Raw genomic sequence first — 18,505 nt, 5'->3', positions numbered from 1 at the left:
GGGCCAGAGGCGGAAGTGCGCGGCGGGGCGAGGCGGAAGTGCGCGGCGGGGCGGAGGCGGCGGGCAGAGGCCGCATGGCGGCCGCCCAGCAGGCGCGGGCCGGAGCGGGCGCGGCGGCGCGGCCCTGAGCGGCGGCCCATGGGGAAGTACTGCGCCAGCCTGGGCGTCCTCAAGGGGCCCTGGGACCAGGTGTTCGCCGCCTTCTGGCAGCGCTACCCCAACCCCTACAGGTGCGTCGGGGCCTGCCCCCCCCCCCATCCCCCGGGACCTTCCCGCGGCCCTCCGCCCTCCTTCCCCTTCCCCGGCGCTCACCCCGCACCCTCTCCCCAGCAGACCCCGCGGGATGGTGCCCTTCCCGCCGCCAGCCCTTTCCCGGTGCCCGCGGGGCCGGGCCCTCTGCTCACTCCCTCCAGAGCCTTTGGGGTGGCTGCTCCGCACCGGCCGTTCCCGGGGGGCAGCTGATTCCCCCTCTCCCTTAAATCCACAGCTTTTTTCTCCCTGCCCCCACGCAGAGCCTGGCGGTTCCCAGCGCCGCGAAGGGGGTTTAGCTGGGAGCAGGATCTGATGTTTTCTTCCCCCACCCCGTTCTAGCAAACATGTCCTGACTGAAGACATAGTGCACCGGGAGGTGACGGCGGACCACAAGCTGCTCTCCCGGCGGCTCCTGACCAAGACCAACCGTATGCCTCGCTGGGCAGAGCACTTCTTCCCAGCCAACGTCGCCCACTCCGTCTACATCCTGGAGGACTCTATTGTGGACCCCAAGAACCGAACCATGACCACGTTCACCTGGAACATCAACCATGCACGTCTCATGGTAGGTGCCTGTGTGTGGGTGCGCGGCGGGGGCCGCAGGCTCCGGGCAGTGTCCACAGCCGGGCTGTGCCTTGTGCAGAGGGTGGAGGAGCGCTGCGTGTACCAGGTGAACCCGGAAAACAGCAACTGGACCGAGGTCAAGCGGGAAGCCTGGGTTTCTTCCAGCCTGTTTGGCGTCTCACGGGCTGTCCAGGTGAGTGCTGCCAGCTGCCCCAGCAGTGCTGTGTACAGTCTCTTGGGAGGAGCCTTAAAACTGTTGCTCCCCCCTGTTCTACCCCTTCCCTGTGCTGGTTTTTCTACCATTTCCCCCCATCTTCGTGAGGTCAGGAGCACCCAGAACCATCACTGCTGGTGGGCATGAGCCTACCGTGTGTTTGGGACTGGTCAAGCAGAGACAAAGGCCTGGGGGCCGTGTGTGATCAGGGGGTTGGGCTTGCACCTTCACTGATTTTTCCCTTGCAGGAGTTTGGTCTGGCCAGGTTCAAAAGCAATGTGACCAAGAGCACCAAGGGATTTGAATACGTGTTAGCAAGAATGCAAGGTGAGCAGCTGAGGGCAGGCTGGGGCTGATTGATGGGAACGGGTCTCCTGGATTTACAGGTCACACTGGGAACACTCCAGTCCACAGGGAGGTCATGGCTGCTTGAACTAATCACACTGCGAAATCTTCATCCCTCGCCTTTGCTCAGGCGTCCTGGCGCAGCCAGCTCATCCTGAGCAGCACAGCCAGGCAGCACTTACAGGACGGGAACACAGGCAGGAAGGGGACATAACGTGGCAGCAGCCACATGCCTGCAGTTCCCCTTCCTGCTGCGCCCTGACGCGGGCGGGCCAGGAGCGCCAGGCTCGGCTGCCCCCTGCGTGGGGAAATCACCCCCAGCCCGAGGGGATGGGGCTGATCCAGTTTGCGTCAGCCAAGACTCCTGTGCTGGGGCAGGGCGGGGACCTGCTGGGGCTGGGTTAACAGCTTCCATGTTACAGGAGAAGCTCCGTCCAAAACACTGGTGGAGACAGCCAAGGAAGCAACCGAGAAAGCCAAGGAAACAGCTCTGGCTGCTACTGAGAAAGCCAAGGACTTGGCGAGCAAGGCGGCCACCAAGAAGAAGCAGTATGTGTGAGGGGCCAGGCACCGGCTGCGCCAGAACAGATAGGAGCCTCCTTGGGTTTTACATTTTTAAAGAAACTGTACAAGTCTGACAATCAGCTGCTGTTCGACCCTTTCTGAGATGTAATTATCATTAAATAATCTACTCCCAACTCTGATTTGGCTGGGGCTGGCCCGGAGCAGAGCCCAGTGCTGCCCTCTGCTGCCAGGGTTTTGGGCTTGCAGGCAAGACACAGGTGTGGGTTTCACTAAGTGCCTTTACTAGAATAGTGTTGGGTATGTACAACAGAGCCGGGGCGGGGGGCGTGAAGGCAGGTTGCTTAATGCACTCGTTTCCCCTTCCTGGCTCACCGTGGCAGCAGAGCCTTCCTGGAGCTGTGTCCGCTGGGGCTGTGCTGCCCCACGCCCACGCCAGGCGGCCCCTGGCCCCCAGCCTGCCCCAGGGGAGGTGGGAGGGTGTCCCCACGACAGCCGGCCCTTCTCCCGGTGGGTGCCATGGTGTTGTGCCAGCCCAGCGTGCCCAGCGCTGTGGCCAGCACCACTCAGCAGTCCAGCTGCAGGGGGCGAAGCTGTGCGCTTGCCCCTGCCCGTGGCACCTGCCCCAGGCAGCCGTGATGAGCCCAGCGGAGGAGGCTGCGTTCTGGGCGGCGGGCAGGGAGGAAGCAGACAGAGCAGGGCGGGCTGCGTGTGCTGTCAGGACGTGGGGCTGCGGGGGCTGGAGTAGCTGTGGTCCCTCCCGGTTCCAAAGCCAGGCAGCAGGTCCCCTCCGAACACCACACTGTCCACCTCTATCTCAACATCCTCTGGGCAGTGGGGGAAGCCGGGTCAAGCCCTGGCAGCTTCACCTTCCCTACCCACCCACTCACAGGCCACTCACCTCCCTCGGAGGGCTCCGAGAGCTGGGACGAGTCCAGGCTGTCAGCCCGCGCTCGTTCCCCACTGGCGGGTGAGAGCAGCCACTCCAGCCGCCGACGCAAGCTCCGCTGCTGATTACGCAGCCGATCCTTGGCCTTCCGGGCTCTCAGCTCCTGCTCCTCCAGCCTCTGCGGGGATCCAGGGGGCCATAAGCAGGGTCCCAAGCTGGACAGCCCTGTTGCCACTCAGGGCACTCCAGCTGGGGCCAGTGCCAGGGCCACCCTCTCACCTGGATGTGAAGCCGGGCTCGGTGCAAGAGGTTCAGCGTGGAGGGACGGGCCGGCCCTGCCGGCACCTGCTGCTTCAGCCGCTCCAGGCAACACCGGAGCTGGGCTCTCCTGTGGCCGGAGGGGAGAGGGACGACACGGCGGTCAGCCCCGCGAGACCATGGGCACGGCCACCCCCTGTCCCGCCGCTCCCGAGTACCTGTGCTTCTCCAGCGCGTTGTGCACCGACCTGCGGGAGAGCCCCCGGGGATCAGAACCGGCGCTACCGGCGGCCGCCAGCCCCCTCCTCCCCAGCCCCGCCGCTCACCTGACGCTGCCCACGGCCCGGCGGGACCGCGCGGGGCACAGCGAGGCGTAACCGTGCTCGGCCTCGGCCAGGCCCGGCGGGTACCGGGGAGCGGCCGCCCCGCACTCCCGCCGCTCCAGGAACTCGGCCGCCTGCAGCAGCACCTGGATGCTGGTGGCCGCCGGCTCCATGGCTGCGGGCGGCGGGCCGAGCTGCGCGCCCATTGGCTGCCGGGCGCCCCGCGGCGCTGACGTCAGCGCGGCGGGGAAACAAATTCGGGCGGGAAAGCGCGTGCTTCAAATTTGAATCGGCGGGAGGGACGCGGCGGGACACGCCCCCTGCCTCTCCGCCCCGCCCCCTGCCGCTCGGCCCCGCCCCCTGCCGCTCGGCGCTCGGCCCCCGCCCCCGCGCGGCGCGCCCGCGGTTGTCGATGCGCGTCTGTGTGTGCGCTGTCACGCCTGGGTGCGGTCACGCGTGTGCGTCCACAAACAGTGCTCTCCCCCACTGCCATTCACCCACTCGGGACACCCGCTGCCCCCACCCCCTCGCCCACCTGCCCCGGCGCACACCCCCTCCCGCATCCACGGGTGTCCGTGGGCCGGCTGCCTCCCCCACCAGCCCCTCCCGAAATTGCCGCTCCCAGCGCCGCAGGTCCGGGCCAGGCGGGTTTAGCCGTTTATTAACATCGACCGGTGGGGAGGGGGGGGACCGCCGGGCCCCACGGGCGAGGGCCAGCTCCGGGCACGGCCCCGCGGCACCCGCCGTCATGTGAGGGCTGTTTGTGCCGTCGCGGGCCAGGCCGGGGGGAGACTCTGCCCCGGGCCCAAGAGCAGCCAAAGTTCACCTGAAAAAAACCCACCACGAAGCACATTTCCCGCGGGGGGGCAGACGGCACGTGGCTCTCCAGGAGCGGGGCACGGCCCCAGTGACCGGGTGAGGCGACCCCGCGCCCACCGCAGCCCCGGCCACGCCAGCGTGGGGCACGGGCTGCTGCCGTGCGTGAAGTGCTGCTGCCACGAGTGGGGGGTCCTGCCGCCAAGCCCACGCAGCCCCCGCAAGGGGGTCATGGTGCTGTGGAGCCGCTCAGCAGCTCTGGAGCGGCCACTGTCCCCCGCGGTCTGTGGCCTCCTACAGATGCAGATCTGGCACGGCGGTCCCTCACTGGCTCCGGGTGCGCCGAGGCACGGGCGAGAGGTGCGCGGTGTAGCAATGCGTGCAGACACGCACAGGTTTCGGCTGGCCATAGTGCGGCAGTGCCGTGGCGTGCGGTGAGCAGCGGGCACAGAAGATCTGCCAGCAGAGAGCCAGAGCGGGTCTGAGCGGAGCCGGGTCCCCGGGGACCCCGTGCCCCCCAGCCCAGCGCTCTCCTACCTTCCCGCAGCTGCGGCAGTGGTGCCTGCGGCGCAGCAGGGTGAAGGGCGAGCGGCAGGCAGAGCACCGACTGCACATGCTGTCCGGCACCCACTCGGGCAGGCGGCAGGCACCTGCTGGGCAAAAGGCATCGGTAAAAGCCACAGGGGTCCCCCATCACTATCCTGGCTCCTGAAATGTCCCCATCCCCTCAGCTGAACCCCAGGAGCAGCCCTAGGCCAGCACCCTGCTCTGATGCTGTGGCACCCTGGGCACCCCAGGCAGCCTTTTACCTGTCCTCTGGAGCCCGGCAGCCTCTGCGGGGCTGGAGCAGAGGGGACAGTCGGCCACCCGAGAAGCATCTACCAGGTGTGGGTCACCATCCTCTTCCTCTGCAGGGACAGAGGCTGTTGATGCTCCAGCCAAACCAGGGCTGAACTCAGCCCCACAGCAAATACCTCCACGGGCAAGGCTTGGGGCATGACCAGGCAGCTGTCAGACACCCTGGCTGAGCATCATCCCCACGCCTGGTCCATGCCTCATCTTGCCAGGGATGGGTGATGGGCAGGACAGAGAGAAGCCATGCCCCGTGCCCCATGTCCCCAGGGATCACTCACGTCTGGCACCCGGCTCCTCCAAGGGCTCTGCCTGCGAGGCGACGATCTTGAAGACAGTTTTTAAGATGCTCCGCAGGTCACTGGCAAAGTTGGTCTGGAGCTGATCGGCCACCCCTGTGCCGGGAGGGTGGGGGTCAGGGTGCTGGGGGGGTCAGGGTGCTGCAGGGGGTGGCAAGGGAGTCACTCACCTGAGATGCAGACGAAGAGGGTGTGCAGCATGTCCTTGGTGCTGCTGTAGCGGGAGCGCAGGTCCAAGCAGTGGGCAGCCGGGGTGGCATTGAGCCCTGGGCTGCTCCCAGGGGACTGGGGGCTGCACGGGGAGGAGGTGAATGTTACCCCAGAGGTGGCACAAAAAGTCCCTGTGGCAGCGGGCAGGATCTGCCAGCCCAGCCCCGCTCCCCCCGATACACACCCCCAGCGCCGGGCTGTGCCCGGGTCGTCCACCGTGCTGGAGGGTCCCAGTTGTGCTGTGCAGGTGGGGGGCAGTGGGGGGGCATAGGGCACCTCCAGGAGGCCCCAGTGAGCAGGGGGGTCCATGGCTGCCCCCCAAGCTGGGGGAGTGGCCAGGACACAGGGATCCTCTGACTCAGCTGTGCACAGGCTCCTCTCCAGCAGGCAGAGCTCCTCCATCGACAGCACCTGCAGCAGGTCCCTAGGGCAAGGGGGTGGTGTCAGCCCCACGTCACAGCCCCACTGCTGCTCCACGGCTGCTCTTGTGGGTGCCCGTTGCCCCAGGCGCAAACCTGATCTTCTTTAAGAGGTTGTAAAAGGGGCTGAAGACCTGGGACATCTGCTCAGGGCTCTGCTCCAGGCTGAGGGGACCATCAGGGTAGATGAGGAGGCCGCTGCAAGGGGACAGAGTCCGGCTCATGTCAGGGGTCTGCTCCCCCCACAGCCCAGAACCCTGGCTCCCCAGAGAGGGGAAGGGGCTGGTACAGGGTGGGAAGCACCCAGCTGCCCCCCAGGGCCCAGCACCCACCTGATAATGGCCAGGCGAGGGATGGTGAACATCAGCAGTGGTTCGTAGCCATCGATCATCTCCTGGGTCAGGTAGCCCAGGCGCAAGGCTCTGGGGAGGACACAGAGCGGGGCTGAGCCCCAGGACGCTGCCCCATTCACGGGGCTGGGGTCCCTGCTGACCCCCTGCCCAGCACACAGTGCTCCTCACCTCTCCACCGTCTCACAGAAGAGCACAATGATCTCCTGCTGTCTGTAGATCTCCTCAGGAGACTTCACCGACACCAGGGAGGACACATAGCTGGGAAGTCAGGGGGACTGTGAGGCTCCTTCAGCCCTGGCACAGGTCCCTCACCCCAGCAGCCCAAACCTGGCCCCCACCTCAGCTCAAACTCTGCGAAGAGCCAGTCGAACTGGATGAGCACAGCCCGGACGGGCTCTGGGTAGGAGCCGGGCTGGCTCAGGCTCTGCTCCCGCAGCACCGTCCGCACCAGTTCCAGACTGCACAGCAGGTTTCTGGCCTGGGCCCGCAGCTGCGCCCCGTCCATCTCCTCCACCTCCAGGAAGGTCCCGGCCAGGAGACACTGCAGGGACCAGTGGCCATCAGGAGCCAGCACCCAGGGCAGCCCCTGCCCCCAGGATCAGCCACGGCAGGATGTGCCATCCTGCCTGGTGCCCATCACCCCCAGCCTGGGGGAGCTGGACCCCACTGCTCGCCCCAGGGGCAGCATCCCTGGCTCACCTCAGCAGCAAACAGCATATGGTTCCCCAGGTTGTCCACCAAGAGCTCCTCAGGGAACTTGACCAGGTAGTCCCGGCTGTGCCGCTGTGTGGGGATGCACTCCTCCATGATCTGCTCCAGCACGGCCAGCAGGTGAGCCTGGGGAGGGCAGGGACATCACCCGCAGCTCCTCGGGGACACTGAAGTCACACTGGAGCCCAGGCTGCCCCTGTACCTGGCTGAGGTGGAGCTGGTTGAGGAGCACCAGGTACTGCTGTGGGTCCAGCTCGGCATTTAGCCCGTTGATCTCAGCCACCACCCGTGTCACTCTCTCATCAGCAAAGAAGAACTGGGAGAGCAGGCGGGGGTCGGAGCGCTGCGGGGAGAGTGAAGGAGTGATGGCAGGAGCACCCTGCGGCTCTGGGTGCCAGCCCAAGGAGACCCCAAATCTCCAATGCCCCAGCCAGGCTGGTTAGGGGCTGCTGGGATTTGCTCCCCTGCTGCCAGTCCCCCCTCAACCACCCACTCAGGAAGTTATGTGGGAACCCCACGGTGGTTCTGGCTTGGCCAAGCTGTGCTGGGTGCCAAGCACAGGCAAGGAAGCAGGCAGGCATCAGCCGAGCCCTCCCAGGGAGTGCCGCCATCCCCACCCAGCCGTGCCTCAGTTTCCCCAGGGGCAGAGCAGGATGAACAAGCTCGGCTGCATCCTGGCAGCGTGGGCACGGATCCGTGTGCGCCCGTAAACACCAGCTCAGGTGAAAGGTCCGCGGGGAGCCCCCGGCGGGGACCGGGCAGCCCGGAGGGACGTTCCTCGCCCCGTCTGTCCCCCATACGCCCGAGAGGCCAGAGGGACGGAGGGGACCCGGGGGAATCTCCTCGCCCCGAGAGCGGGCGGCGCCCAGACGGGCGCAGAGCTGCCCGCTGCTGCCCGCTGCTGCTCGCACCCGCCGCACCCCCGGGGCCGGACGCCGCCTTCTCCTCCCGCACCGCCCCGGGGGGCCTCCGCCGCCCCTCCTGCGCCCGCTGCCGGCGGAGTCCCCGGGCAGCCGTCACGGGGCGGGGGGCGGCCCCGGCGCGACCCCGCGCTCTCACCTTGGGCCGGCGCAGCCAGCGGCGGAGGGCGGCGGGCAGCATGGCGCTCCCCAAGCTCTGCCGCCGCCCGGCTCCCCGCGCCCGCCGCTCACCGACGGGGCGGGCCGGCACCTGGCACCGCCCGGGGGCGGACCGGGACTGTGTCCGCCCAGCCCGGGCACCGGGACGACCCGGCGGACCGGCCCCCGCCCCGCCAGGCCCAAGGCGAGACCCGGGGATTTCCCGCTGCTGGGTACCGGGAGGCGGCCGCCACTCGACGGACCGGCTCCCCGTGGCCAGGCGGGCGAGAGTGGCTCACCGTGGGGCGGGCAGGGTGCCCCCACGGCTGCCCCGGCTCCCCCTCCCCGTTGCCACACCTCAGCCTCTGTTTCTGGCTCCAGTTCCCGACTGCCCCCCCCAGACTCCCAGCTCTCTCAGTTCCCTGTCTCTTCCCTCCCAGCTGCCCTCTCCCTGCAGCCCCCACAGCCCAGCCAGTGCCTTCTGGGGACAGGGACACCCCAGAGATCCAACCCTGCAGCACCCCTAGCCTAGAGCATCCCCGGAATGGCAGGGGGCATTGGGGGGAGGCACCTGCAGGCACCTGCCTAGTCTCCGCAGCATGGGGTGCGGAGCAGGGTGCTGCAGAGGGATGGGGGCAAAGCGGCCCCTTGGCAGATCAGAAGGGGCTGAGGGGCTCAGTAGAGGTCCCAGGGGGTGCTCAGGGCGCTGGGCACAGCAAACTGTCTCAGCCACGCTGGAGGAGGCAGCTGCCACAGGATGTGGGTGTCGATAATTCAGGTGGCTGAAAGCCTAATGGGGTGGATTCACAGGTAAAAAATCCAGCAAGGACGTTTAAATAAACACTTCCTCGTGTTGAGGAAGTCTCTGACTCATGATGGCCCCACAGCACAAAGGCTAAGCTGGCTGGGTCTGGGTGCAGGGCTGCCCAGATGCTGGGGCTCTGTGTATCCCCATGGGCTCCAGCTCTGATTTTGGCCAGGCACCACATCCTGCTGGCTGTGGCTGGCGGTCCCAGTGTGCACAGTGAGCCCAGAGCAACCCTGTATAGGTTACAGTATCACAGTGTGTTTGGGATTGGAAGGGACCTCAAAAGCTCATCCAGTCCAATCCCCCCATGGAGCAGGAACACCCAGGTGAGGTTGCACAGGAACATGTCCAGGTGGGTTTTGAATGTCTCCAGGGAAGGAGACTCCACAACCCCCCTGGGCAGCCTGTTCCAGTGTCTGTCACCCTCACTGAGAAGGAGTTTTTTCTCAAATTTGAGTGGAACCTCTTGTGTTCCAGCTTGATCCCATTACCCCTTGTCCTATCATTGTTTGCCACCGAGAAGAGCCTGGCTCCATCCTCATGGCACTCACCCTTTATATATTTATAAACATTAATGAGGTCCCCCCTTAGTCTCCTCTTCTCCAAACTAAAGAGACCCAGCTCCCTCAGCCTTTCTTCATAAGGGAGGTGCTCTACTCCCTTCATCATCTTCGTTGCCCCGCGCTGGACTCTCTCCAGCAGTGCCCTGCCTGTCCCACAGCCGCTGTCAGCGCTGCCCACGGCATTTTGGGGGGCACAGTGGGCTTTTTCCTTGGTGACCGAGAGCAGGGGGCTCCACGTGTCCCTGTGTCACCAGCACCACGCTCTGTTCCGCCACAGGAGGGCAGCTCCAGTGACAGGAGGTGTTGTATGGAGTGAGGTCTGGCCTCATGTAGACCAAAGCTGTGCTGGGTGGTTTTGGAGTGACACATGGCCCTCAGCTGTGCTGCAGGGTGACACTGAGGCTGGCAGGGACGTGGGGGGCTGAGCTGGCCCTTAGTTCTCCGCAGGGGGCGCCCTGGGGCTGTGGGAGCTGGTGGGACTGCGCGGAGGATCAGCAGAACCCCACGGGCAGCTCGGGACCGGGCAGCAGCAGGAAGGCCGGGATGGGGAGAAGCGGGATGGGGAGAGCGCGGAGCCGCGGGTCGTGACGGCGCCACTACCTCCCCCCCGCCAGGTGGCGCGCTGTGGCGCGGTTCTGCCCTCTCCCAAAATGGCGGCGATGGCTTCACCTCTCTGGGCCTTCCCTCCTCCCTCCTTCCCCCCGGGCAGGGGCCGGACGGGCCGCGCCGCCATATTGGCTGTTGTCCTGGCTGCGGCGGGCGGCGGGCCGCGCTCGCCATGACTCGCAGGCGGAACAAGGCGGCGGCAGCAGCGACGGTGGCGGGTGTCTCCGGGCCTCGCCGTGAGAGGGTGACGGGTTCCGACGCTGGGCCTCCTCCCCCTCCTCCGCCACCGCCGCCCCCACCGGAACCGCCCGCCCCGCCTGAGGTGGCGGCAGGAGCGGGCGGCAACGGGGAGCCCGGCAGAGCCTCCGCTCAGGTACCTGCGGCGGGGACGCTGGCTCTGAGGGGGCTTCAGCCGGTGCGGGGCTGGACTGGGCCCGGGGGGGCTGGAGGCTGAACCGCGGCTGGAGGCCCTGCCCAGCCCCGCTCCGAGCTCGGAGCATCCCTGGGCACCCCCGGTGCCCCCGCGTCCCTCTCCCGGATTTGGAGGCTCCGCCGCACCCTCGGGGGCGGTGATGGGTGTGCCGAGGTGGGGGGACACCCGCGCCGAGGGGAGCGGGAGCTGAAGCCCCAGCACTGTCCCGCGGGGCTTGGCTGCCTTGGGGCTCTGGGAGCCGCGTTTGGCGATATCGCGGGGCTGGTTTGGGCTCGGTGGCGGCGCGGGCCGGGCGGCCCTTGGCACCCTTGGCTGCAGGTGGGGAGCGGCTGCGGGCTGGGGTGTGTGGAGCTGCAGCGGCGCCGCGGTGGGTGGCTGGGGCGCTGGGCTCCCGCTGCAGTGTGGAGCCCAGCGGCTGCAGCCGGTGTCTCCCAGCAGTTCAGGGAAGCTCGACTCAGCCTTTGCTGGGGAGGGTGAATCGACCAGCGAGCCTGGCTCCCACCATCGCCTGCTGCTCCCCCTTGGCAGCACCAGCAGCTCCCCGTGGCGTGAGAGCCCAGGGTTCTCCCGGCTCCGGGGTCTGTGCACCCCTTGTCCCATCCCTGCATGCAGGGACATCTTGTCAGTCTGCCCAGGGGACTCATGCGCGCTCCGGGGGGCAGAGCCCCGGGCTAAGGGACAGGTGCGCTCACCCAGGTGGCACAGCATGCGTTGGGGCTGTTCCCACAGCTTCTTCTCGCGGGAGGGTCCAGCCCTACTGCAGTCCATGGCAGGTGGCTCGAGCATCTGCCAAACGGGCTCCCGCGCCTCTGGCTGCCTGACGCCCCTTGCCATGCCCGGCTGCTGCCGCCCGCCCCGGGTTGCGGGTGGGCAGATGCGCTGGGTGTGTTGGGGAGAGCCGTCCTGTCACCCGCTGCGTGCAGCAGTGGCCACATCTGCCGCTGTTGAGACACAGGGTGGCCTGGGAGCCGCCTCCTCCCCGTGCCCGGGTGGGCAGGAGGGCTGTGCCTCCCCTCTGCTCTCCTTGGCCTCTGACCTTTGCTTCACCTTGAGCCTGGGAGACGCCATCTGTTTCGCAGCAGCAGTTCAATGTGCGGCTCATTGTCGCGGGGCCCTGCCGCGGCACAGACAATGGGGGCCCCCTCGCCTGCGCCACGCTGGGCTCGTCACGGCTGTCAGGGCTCCGGCGAGCCTGTGGGCTGTGGCCCCGGCTCCTGCCGCAGCGCCCGGCGGGAAACCCCAGCCTGGCTGCCCCATGTGGGGAGAGCGCGGGGCAGTGCTGGGGACTGCACCCCACCCCACAGGGCTGCGCCGCTGGCTGCACCGAACAAAGAGGCTGGTGGGAGGGCCTGGGGCTCTCGGGTAACGTCGAGGGTGGTCTGTGATGGTTGAAGAGGGGGCGGTTGTGGTTGCCAGACCCCCCTCTTTGTATCCCTGCAAGGTGATTTCTGTAGGTCTTGCTTTGCCATGCACGTCCCCTTGGTCCTGCCGTACCAGAAGTGAAAGTGGGAGTTGCTGGTGGCCACCCAGCCTTGCTTGGTGGCGGGGCTGTCTCTTTAGCATGGTGTGGTCTTCCCAAAGGTCCAAAATGCGTGCAGTTGGCATGTGGCAGGCTGGCAGCAGCTGGGCAGCCTGAGGCCGCTCTCCTCCGGTGGGAGGAGGTTCAGTCCCCCTGCAGCTTACAAGAAATTCTCTCATTTGGTGTCAGCATCCTGAGGTCTCATTTGCTGCCGTGTCCGCCCTGCACCTGCGCTGACCTGCGGCCCTGCCGTGTGTCAGCCGACGTCTGGGGTGACTCGTGGTCTGTGTGTCCTTCTGCAGGTGCTGCCCACCGCCAACCAGTCAGTTCAGACATGCTGCCTGCTCTGTCACCGGGAGCGCAAGGACTGGGGAGGGCCATCCCACAATGGGCTGGTTTCCCCGGGCGAGAGGCTGCCACCAGACTTCGTGCCAACGCTCGTGCAGAACCTCCTGGGAGAAATGCCGCTGTGGATCTGCCAAAGCTGCCGGAAGAGCGTGGAGGAGGAAGAGCGGCGGGCGGTGCAGGAGCAGGCCCTGGCGGTAAGCGGTTATAGGGCTGGGGTTGGAAAGGCCGGGACTGTAGCTCCCAGGACCATGGCGCTGATCACCCTGCGGCACTGGCTGGATGTGCGGGTCCCCGCCTCGCTCGGAGCCGAGTGCCTTGGACATCCCAGCCCTGCTGCTCCCTGCAGCCACGCTGGCCTCCCTGGGCTGCTGCTGCCTCCGTGGGGAAGTGCTGCAGTGAGGCAGCGTGTGGCACCGTGGAGGCTTGTCAAAGCCACCAGCCCTGCTCTGCTGTGCATTGTGCACTGTGTCACCCCAGCCCTAGGGCTGCTCCCCACCCTCACACCGGGTCTCCCTGGAACGTGTGTGGAGCTTGGGGGCAGAGCAGCTCCCTCCTGCTTGGCTTTATTACACTGTGGCCTGGTTTGAGTGGGACTAGGGCATGGCTCAGCCATGCTGGCTTGGCCCTGGGAGCCCAGCTGTGTCGCTGTTGGACAGAGGGGCTGTTTGCTGTCCCTGAGATGGTGACAGGAGCGGTCCCCATATGCTGAGCCCCTGCCTCAGGGCCTCAGAGGGGGCCTTGGTGCCAGTGCCATGAGGCCAAGGACCTCCCGCTTCCCCTCTCGCCCTGCTGCTGCTTCACTCTGTGTTTTCCTTGCCAGGTTTCGTTATCCCACACATCCTGCAAGTCACAGTCTTGTGGGGGTGGCTCCCACTCCCCTTCCTCCTCCTCCTCCTCTTCTTCCTCCTCGTGTCATGGGAACTCAGGGGACTGGGACCCCAGCTCTTTCTTGTCTGCTCACAAGCTCTCGGGCCTCTGGAACTCGCAGCACACCAATGGGGCAGCGCAGGGCAGCCCCCTTGGGGCCCCCTCTGCTGCACTAGGTGAGTTGAAGCCGGCTGTGGGGTTGGGCAGAGCTTTCTGCCCACTCCTTGGCTTGGGCAGTTTCCTTGTGGGCACCCATCTGGTAACAGGGGTGGGCAGGCTGGGCCTCTGCCAGTGCCAGCACGACGCCTGGGACTCTGCAAAGGCCGAGGGTGCAGGGGGCCGGCCCTAGCTCCCCTTTCCTTCCAGGTGACAAGCACCCGGGCCTCGCTCTCCCTCCAGAGTGCGCCAGCCAGACGCCTGCTGTGGCGCCGGGGCTCAAGGCCTGTCCCTACAGCCACGCAGCCTCCCCCGCCTCCAGCAGCGCTGCCCCGGGCTCGCCTCTGCCTACCTCACTCGACTTCTGCAAGACGCTGCCGAAGCAGTTCAAAACCATGTGCCGGAGGGCCACCCCGCCAGGTGCGTGCCCAGGGGCAGGGCTGGCTGTGTCCTCCCGGCCTGCAGCTCCATGCAGCCCACGCTGCCCCAGCGCCTTTTCCCTTGCTCTGCTCTTCCCAGTTCTTGTGGGGAGACATGGTGCTGCTGAGGCCCCTTGTGAGCAGGGGTGGCTTCTAGCCCAAGTGTCCTGCTGCCTGGGGGGGCAGGGTTTGTCTCACAGAGAAGTGGCCTGTGCAGAGGTGGTGGGTGGCCCTGAGCCCAGTCCTGGCCAATGTGGGACAGCCAGTGTCTGACTGTCTCTGCTCCTGCCCCTCTGCAGGTGAGGCCTTCCACTCCTCGGAGCATCATCAGCACTCGGACCTCACTGCTCCTCCTAACAGTCCCACTGGCCTCCCCTCCCAGCTGCCGGCGCTGATCCCCTCCAAGCAGACGCCTGCCCATCCGGGGCCCTTCAGCTCCCCACCCCACGTCCCACAGGCTGCGCTCTTCCCCATGCCCAGTGCGCAGGCAGCAGCCCCGAAGCCGGCGTCCGAGTCCCCTCCCACCGGCACGATTTCTCACAGCCTGGGGTCGTGTAAGAGCCCTCACCTACCCCCTGCCAACGTGCCGCTGCTGAAGATGCCACCTCCGCTGTCGGGCTGTGCTCACCCCTGCAACGGGCACTGCAGCACGTCGCTCATCCCTTCTCCCTCTGCCCACCAGCTGCCCAGCTCGAACAGGTGAGTAGAGGAGCCCGTGCCCGTGTCCAGCCTCTCTCCTCGCTGGGCAGTGCTGCCCTTTCTCCCACCCGTGCCCACGGATGCGCTTTTCCCTGTGGAGGGACTGGCTGCCCTGACGTGGTGGTGTGGGGAGCTGCTGTCTGTGTGGGCCAGTTCTGCTGCTGCAGACCCCTGGTCTCTGAGGGTCAAGCTCTTTCTCTCCCCACATGTCTTCTCCCTGCGGTTCTCCTGTAGTAACTGTGGTGCAGAAGAGACTGTGCTTGCTCCTTCTCCAGCTAAAAGACCCAAAGGAGCCGCCCGGTCAACCTGCTGTTGGCCAACAGGACTTTTGTCAGTGAGACCCATCAGGCAGCTGTGGCACTGAGCAAAGGTCCTTGGAAGATGAAGCCTGTGGATTTGTGGTTCTGCTCTCCTGCTCCTCCGGCCCTTTCTGGGCTGCCTGTGCCCTGGAAGAGAGCATGCTGAGTCGCGGGTGCTGGTCCCTCTCTGCTGATTAGTGCTCCCTGTGGAGGGCGAGCCGGGTTCTGAGCTGGAGCTCGAGGAATGGTGCTGTGGGCCCTGCCCGGGGCTCCCTGGCTCTGAGCTGGGGGTCTGTGCCTGCGGGAGCCGGGCCTGCCTGCGCGCGGGGCTGTCTGGCAGCTGCATGCGGTTCAGCGTTCCTGGGCTACCTGCCGCCCCCAGTGAGTACCGGTCCCTGCCCTGGAATCAGCTGGTGGCCTGGCAGGGGGACGCTGCTTTCTGGGGCTCTGGTGCGCCAGCCTCCTGCCTGCCAGAGGCCCTGGGGGGCGAGGAGCAACAGATGTCTTGTGCCGTGGGCTCCTCTGGCATCTTCCCTGCAGGAGGAGGATGCAGGGAAGGGGGTTTGTCTGTGAATCCTTCTGCTTGGGCATGAGCTGCCCGGGGCGGGGTGTTCCTACACATATAGTGTGGGGCAATTTTTGAGACCACCGGGCTCCTGCTCACCTCTTGCCCTTCTCCCCTTCTCCTCAGGGACCCCTCTTGCAAAGGGCACAAATTTCCCAACGGTACCAGCTGCCACCCGCCGCAGCCGTGCGAGGCAGACGAGGGGCTCGGGGAGGACGAGGACAGCAGCTCGGAGCGCAGTTCCTGCACCTCCTCCTCCACCAACCAGAAAGATGGGAAGTTCTGCGACTGCTGCTACTGTGAGTTCTTCGGCCACAATGCGGTGAGTGAGAGGCTGGTCTGCAGCCACCCCTGGTCCTTGTGCTCCACGGTGAGACGTTACATGGTCTGTGTGCTGAGAACGCAGAGGTGGGCACGTCGGCCAGGGCTGTTTCCTGCCGCCATGTGCGTCCCTCCTTCATTTCCCTCTTGCCTGCTGGTCCCCTTGTTCCCTTCTTGCAGCCGCCTGCCCAGCTCTGGGGCTTGGCACAGCTGGCCAAATCCTGCCGCTTGGTGCTGGAAAAGAGTTCAGTGGAGGCTGTGCCAACTTGTCTTGCTGAGACCTTGGGGCAGGGAGCAGTTGGGGGAGGTTGGTGGGGGACTAGTGGGTTGTGCTGGCTTTGTGTGCCGCCTGCCCTGACAGCACTGCCCCCCGCAGCCCCCGGCCGCTCCCACGAGCCGCAACTACGCTGAGATCCGGGAGAAGCTGCGTTCGCGCCTCACCAAGAGGAAAGAGGAGCTGCCGCAGAAACTAGGGCACAACAGTGGCTCGGGAGAGCCTGCTGTGGACCACCGCAACGTGGACGAACTGCTGGACTACATCAACAGCACGGAGCCCAAGCCCCTGAACAGTGCCAAAGCGGCCAAGCGGGCACGGCACAAGCAGAAGAAGAAGGTGAGGCTGGGCGGGGGGGAAGCGCTGCCCGGGCACAGGCTGCAGGAGAGAGGTTAGGGGAAGACTGTGCAGGGCTTTGCCTCATCTCCCTTACATCCATTTTGTGTCCTGAACGCTCCGTCCTTTGTTGTCCCTTTCCTCTGAAGTGGCAGCAGTGCCTGGCTCCATGCAAGGCTTCCCCTGTGCCCCCAAAGGCCAGGCCAGCCCGGCCTTCCCCGGTGCTTTGGGCTGCGCTGTCCTACCTGCTCTGACAAATGCCACGCATCTGTGGCAAGGAGAAGTGATGCCGTGACGGCTTCTGCCAATGCCTTGTGCCCTGAGCAGTGTCTGGTGTGCAGTGTGGTGGCTTTTGTGGTGCCCAGAGGGGACACACAACAGCTCAGGCACTGTGGAAGATGCGGGGTGGCTGTGTTGAGCACCAACCCCTGGGTTTGCTCTCTGGCAAAGCTGGTGCATGGCAAGCCAGCCCCGTGGGCTCCTCACGTGACACCGCGGCTCTGGCCACCCACCCTTCATGGCACCTGTGTTGCAGGAGAAGGAGAAAGCCCAGCTGGAGGCGGAGGCCCAGAAGCGGGCAGAGCGTGTCCCTGCAGCCAGCCAGGCCAGGGAGCCGCCTGAGGAGAAGCTGCTGGAGTGGCCGGAGCTGGAGCTGGAGCAGGTGAACAGCTTCCTCAGCAGCCGGCTGCAGGAGATCAAGAACACCATCAAGGACTCCATCCGGGCCAGCTTCAGCGTCTATGACCTCAACCTGGATGTCAACGACTTCCCCAAGAAGGCAGCTGTCCTGGAGCAGAAGAACCTGCTCTCTCACCTCAACGGCTCCTCCGACTTGCAGGACATAGACCTGGCCTTGGCCCCGCTGAGCCTGGGCCCCGCCAAGAGCCAGGCGCTGCTGCGGGGCGAGCCAGGCCCCCGATGGGGCGAGGGCCACGGGGAGCCACCGCCAGCCCCGGCAGCCGAGAACGGCGTGGTGAAGCGCCTGAGCGCTGTGCCCAGCCTCTCCCGCGTGATCTGGGTGCAGTCCAAGGCTGCGGACTCTGCCGCCGACAGCAGCGGGCTGAGCCTGGAGCCCAAGGAGGGGCCGCAGCACAAGGGGCCGGAGCCGCCAGAGCCAGTGCCTGCGGGGAGCCGGCAGCGGAAGAACAAGCGGCAGAGTGGGCAGGCGAAGAAAGGGGAGGGAGCTGCTGCGGCTCCTGGGGGCCAAGCCCGGCTGGAGAGCCCTGGGGCGAAGGGGCAGGTGCTGGGAACCAAACACCCTTCCAAGGCCAGCGCCGCAGAGCCGCAGCGGGCGGGTGGCTGTGCCGAGCCAGGGGAGAGCAGCAAGGGGCAGCAGGGGGGCAGTGGCGGCCGGACAGAGAAGGAGAGAAGCAGCGAGTGGAAAGGCCGGAGGGGAGAGGGCAAAGCGGAGCTGCTGGAGCTGGCGCAGCAGCCACCTGCCCCCCCTGCCCTGGGGGGCTCCCCCCAGCCCAAGGGCAAGAGCAGGAAGAGCCGGAACAAGGTGGAGAAATCCAATACCTCAATTGGTGAGTGAGTGCCGGGAGCGCTGTGCTGCACTACCCTGCTCTCAGTGGCCCTTTCTCTTTGATTCTCTGCCCATCGCTTCCCCACCCTGTCCCCACTGCCCTGCCCGCCCCCTGCCCCTCCGGCAGCGCTGACCTCTGCTCTCTTCTCCGCCAGATGACGTGTTCCTGCCCAAGGACCTGGACGGGGCCGAGATGGATGAGACTGACAGAGAAGTGGAGTATTTCAAGAGGTGAGTGGGGGCCGTGGGGAGCTGAGTGCTGCCTGGGGAGGGCAAGGGGCTGGTGCTGACCGGGACTCTCCTCTCCCTGTCAGGTTCTGCCTGGACTCAGCCAAGCAGACGCGGCAGAAGCTTGAGGTGAACTGGACCAACTTCACCCTGAAGAAAACCACTTCCAGCGCAGCCCAGTGAGGTGCGGGGGGGGCCACCCCCCACCCACGGCCGCTCGCCTCTCCTCACTGTGCCCCCGCCTCGCCTCGGTGGGGTCTCCTGCTCTGCGGGGACCCCGGTGCTCTCCTGCCCCGCGGGGACCCCCGGGGCTCCCCCGTCCTCCTGCCCCTGCCCGCGGGGTGACCCCGGCCGTCCTGTCCGCCTCCCCGCAGGCGCCCGGCCCCCTTTGCCGCGGGGAAGGACCGTGCTGGACCCAATAAAGAACTTTTTAATTTTTTATTTTATTTAAACC

At 66.3% G+C, this 18,505-nt stretch overlaps 4 protein-coding genes across 6 annotated transcripts; 2 read left to right on the top strand and 2 right to left on the bottom strand.

Moving 5' to 3' along the window:
* Positions 1 to 2,073, top strand: PRELID1 (PRELI domain containing 1). Its single transcript, XM_065029620.1, has 5 exons — positions 1 to 230; positions 592 to 817; positions 896 to 1,009; positions 1,279 to 1,357; positions 1,798 to 2,073. The coding sequence occupies exons 1-5, from the start codon at positions 139 to 141 to the stop codon at positions 1,932 to 1,934; spliced, it is 648 nt and encodes a 215-aa protein (XP_064885692.1). The 5' UTR covers positions 1 to 138; the 3' UTR covers positions 1,935 to 2,073.
* An 87-nt stretch (positions 2,074 to 2,160) lies between these two features.
* On the bottom strand, positions 2,161 to 3,589 carry MXD3 (MAX dimerization protein 3). 2 transcript variants are annotated; one of them, XM_065029621.1, is made up of 5 exons: positions 3,371 to 3,588; positions 3,263 to 3,292; positions 3,066 to 3,174; positions 2,799 to 2,964; positions 2,161 to 2,724 (listed from the first exon to the last, which is right to left on the bottom strand). In XM_065029621.1, the coding sequence occupies exons 1-5, from the start codon at positions 3,571 to 3,573 to the stop codon at positions 2,615 to 2,617; spliced, it is 618 nt and encodes a 205-aa protein (XP_064885693.1). In that variant the 5' UTR covers positions 3,574 to 3,588; the 3' UTR covers positions 2,161 to 2,614. The 2 variants fall into 2 exon arrangements, with proteins under 2 accessions (XP_064885693.1, XP_064885694.1); XM_065029622.1 differs by lacking the exon at positions 3,263 to 3,292 and having other exon boundaries at positions 3,371 to 3,589.
* Positions 3,590 to 4,001: 412 nt separating this feature from the next.
* On the bottom strand, positions 4,002 to 8,246 carry LOC102084523 (lateral signaling target protein 2 homolog). 2 transcript variants are annotated; one of them, XM_065029607.1, is made up of 13 exons: positions 8,087 to 8,246; positions 7,230 to 7,370; positions 7,016 to 7,153; positions 6,655 to 6,857; positions 6,485 to 6,574; positions 6,296 to 6,385; positions 6,060 to 6,161; positions 5,729 to 5,968; positions 5,505 to 5,626; positions 5,317 to 5,430; positions 4,993 to 5,091; positions 4,721 to 4,836; positions 4,002 to 4,639 (listed from the first exon to the last, which is right to left on the bottom strand). In XM_065029607.1, the coding sequence occupies exons 1-13, from the start codon at positions 8,126 to 8,128 to the stop codon at positions 4,508 to 4,510; spliced, it is 1,629 nt and encodes a 542-aa protein (XP_064885679.1). In that variant the 5' UTR covers positions 8,129 to 8,246; the 3' UTR covers positions 4,002 to 4,507. The 2 variants fall into 2 exon arrangements, with proteins under 2 accessions (XP_064885679.1, XP_064885680.1); XM_065029608.1 differs by having other exon boundaries at positions 4,721 to 4,833.
* Positions 8,247 to 10,091: 1,845 nt separating this feature from the next.
* Positions 10,092 to 18,503, top strand: FAM193B (family with sequence similarity 193 member B). The gene is given in 11 exon segments (XM_065029569.1): positions 10,092 to 10,158; positions 10,161 to 10,435; positions 12,317 to 12,556; positions 13,183 to 13,405; positions 13,596 to 13,805; positions 14,104 to 14,503; positions 15,494 to 15,689; positions 16,065 to 16,301; positions 16,834 to 17,824; positions 17,979 to 18,054; positions 18,138 to 18,503. Coding segments are annotated over 11 exon segments (2,997 nt in total). The 5' UTR covers positions 10,092 to 10,106; the 3' UTR covers positions 18,235 to 18,503.
* Positions 18,504 to 18,505: the final 2 nt, after the last annotated feature.

Source organism: Columba livia, chromosome 14 (assembly GCF_036013475.1).
Source record: "Columba livia isolate bColLiv1 breed racing homer chromosome 14, bColLiv1.pat.W.v2, whole genome shotgun sequence".
Lineage (NCBI taxonomy): Eukaryota > Metazoa > Chordata > Aves > Columbiformes > Columbidae > Columba > Columba livia.
Note: the sequence above shows the minus strand (reverse complement) of the source record. Positions and strands in the feature narration are given on the sequence as shown.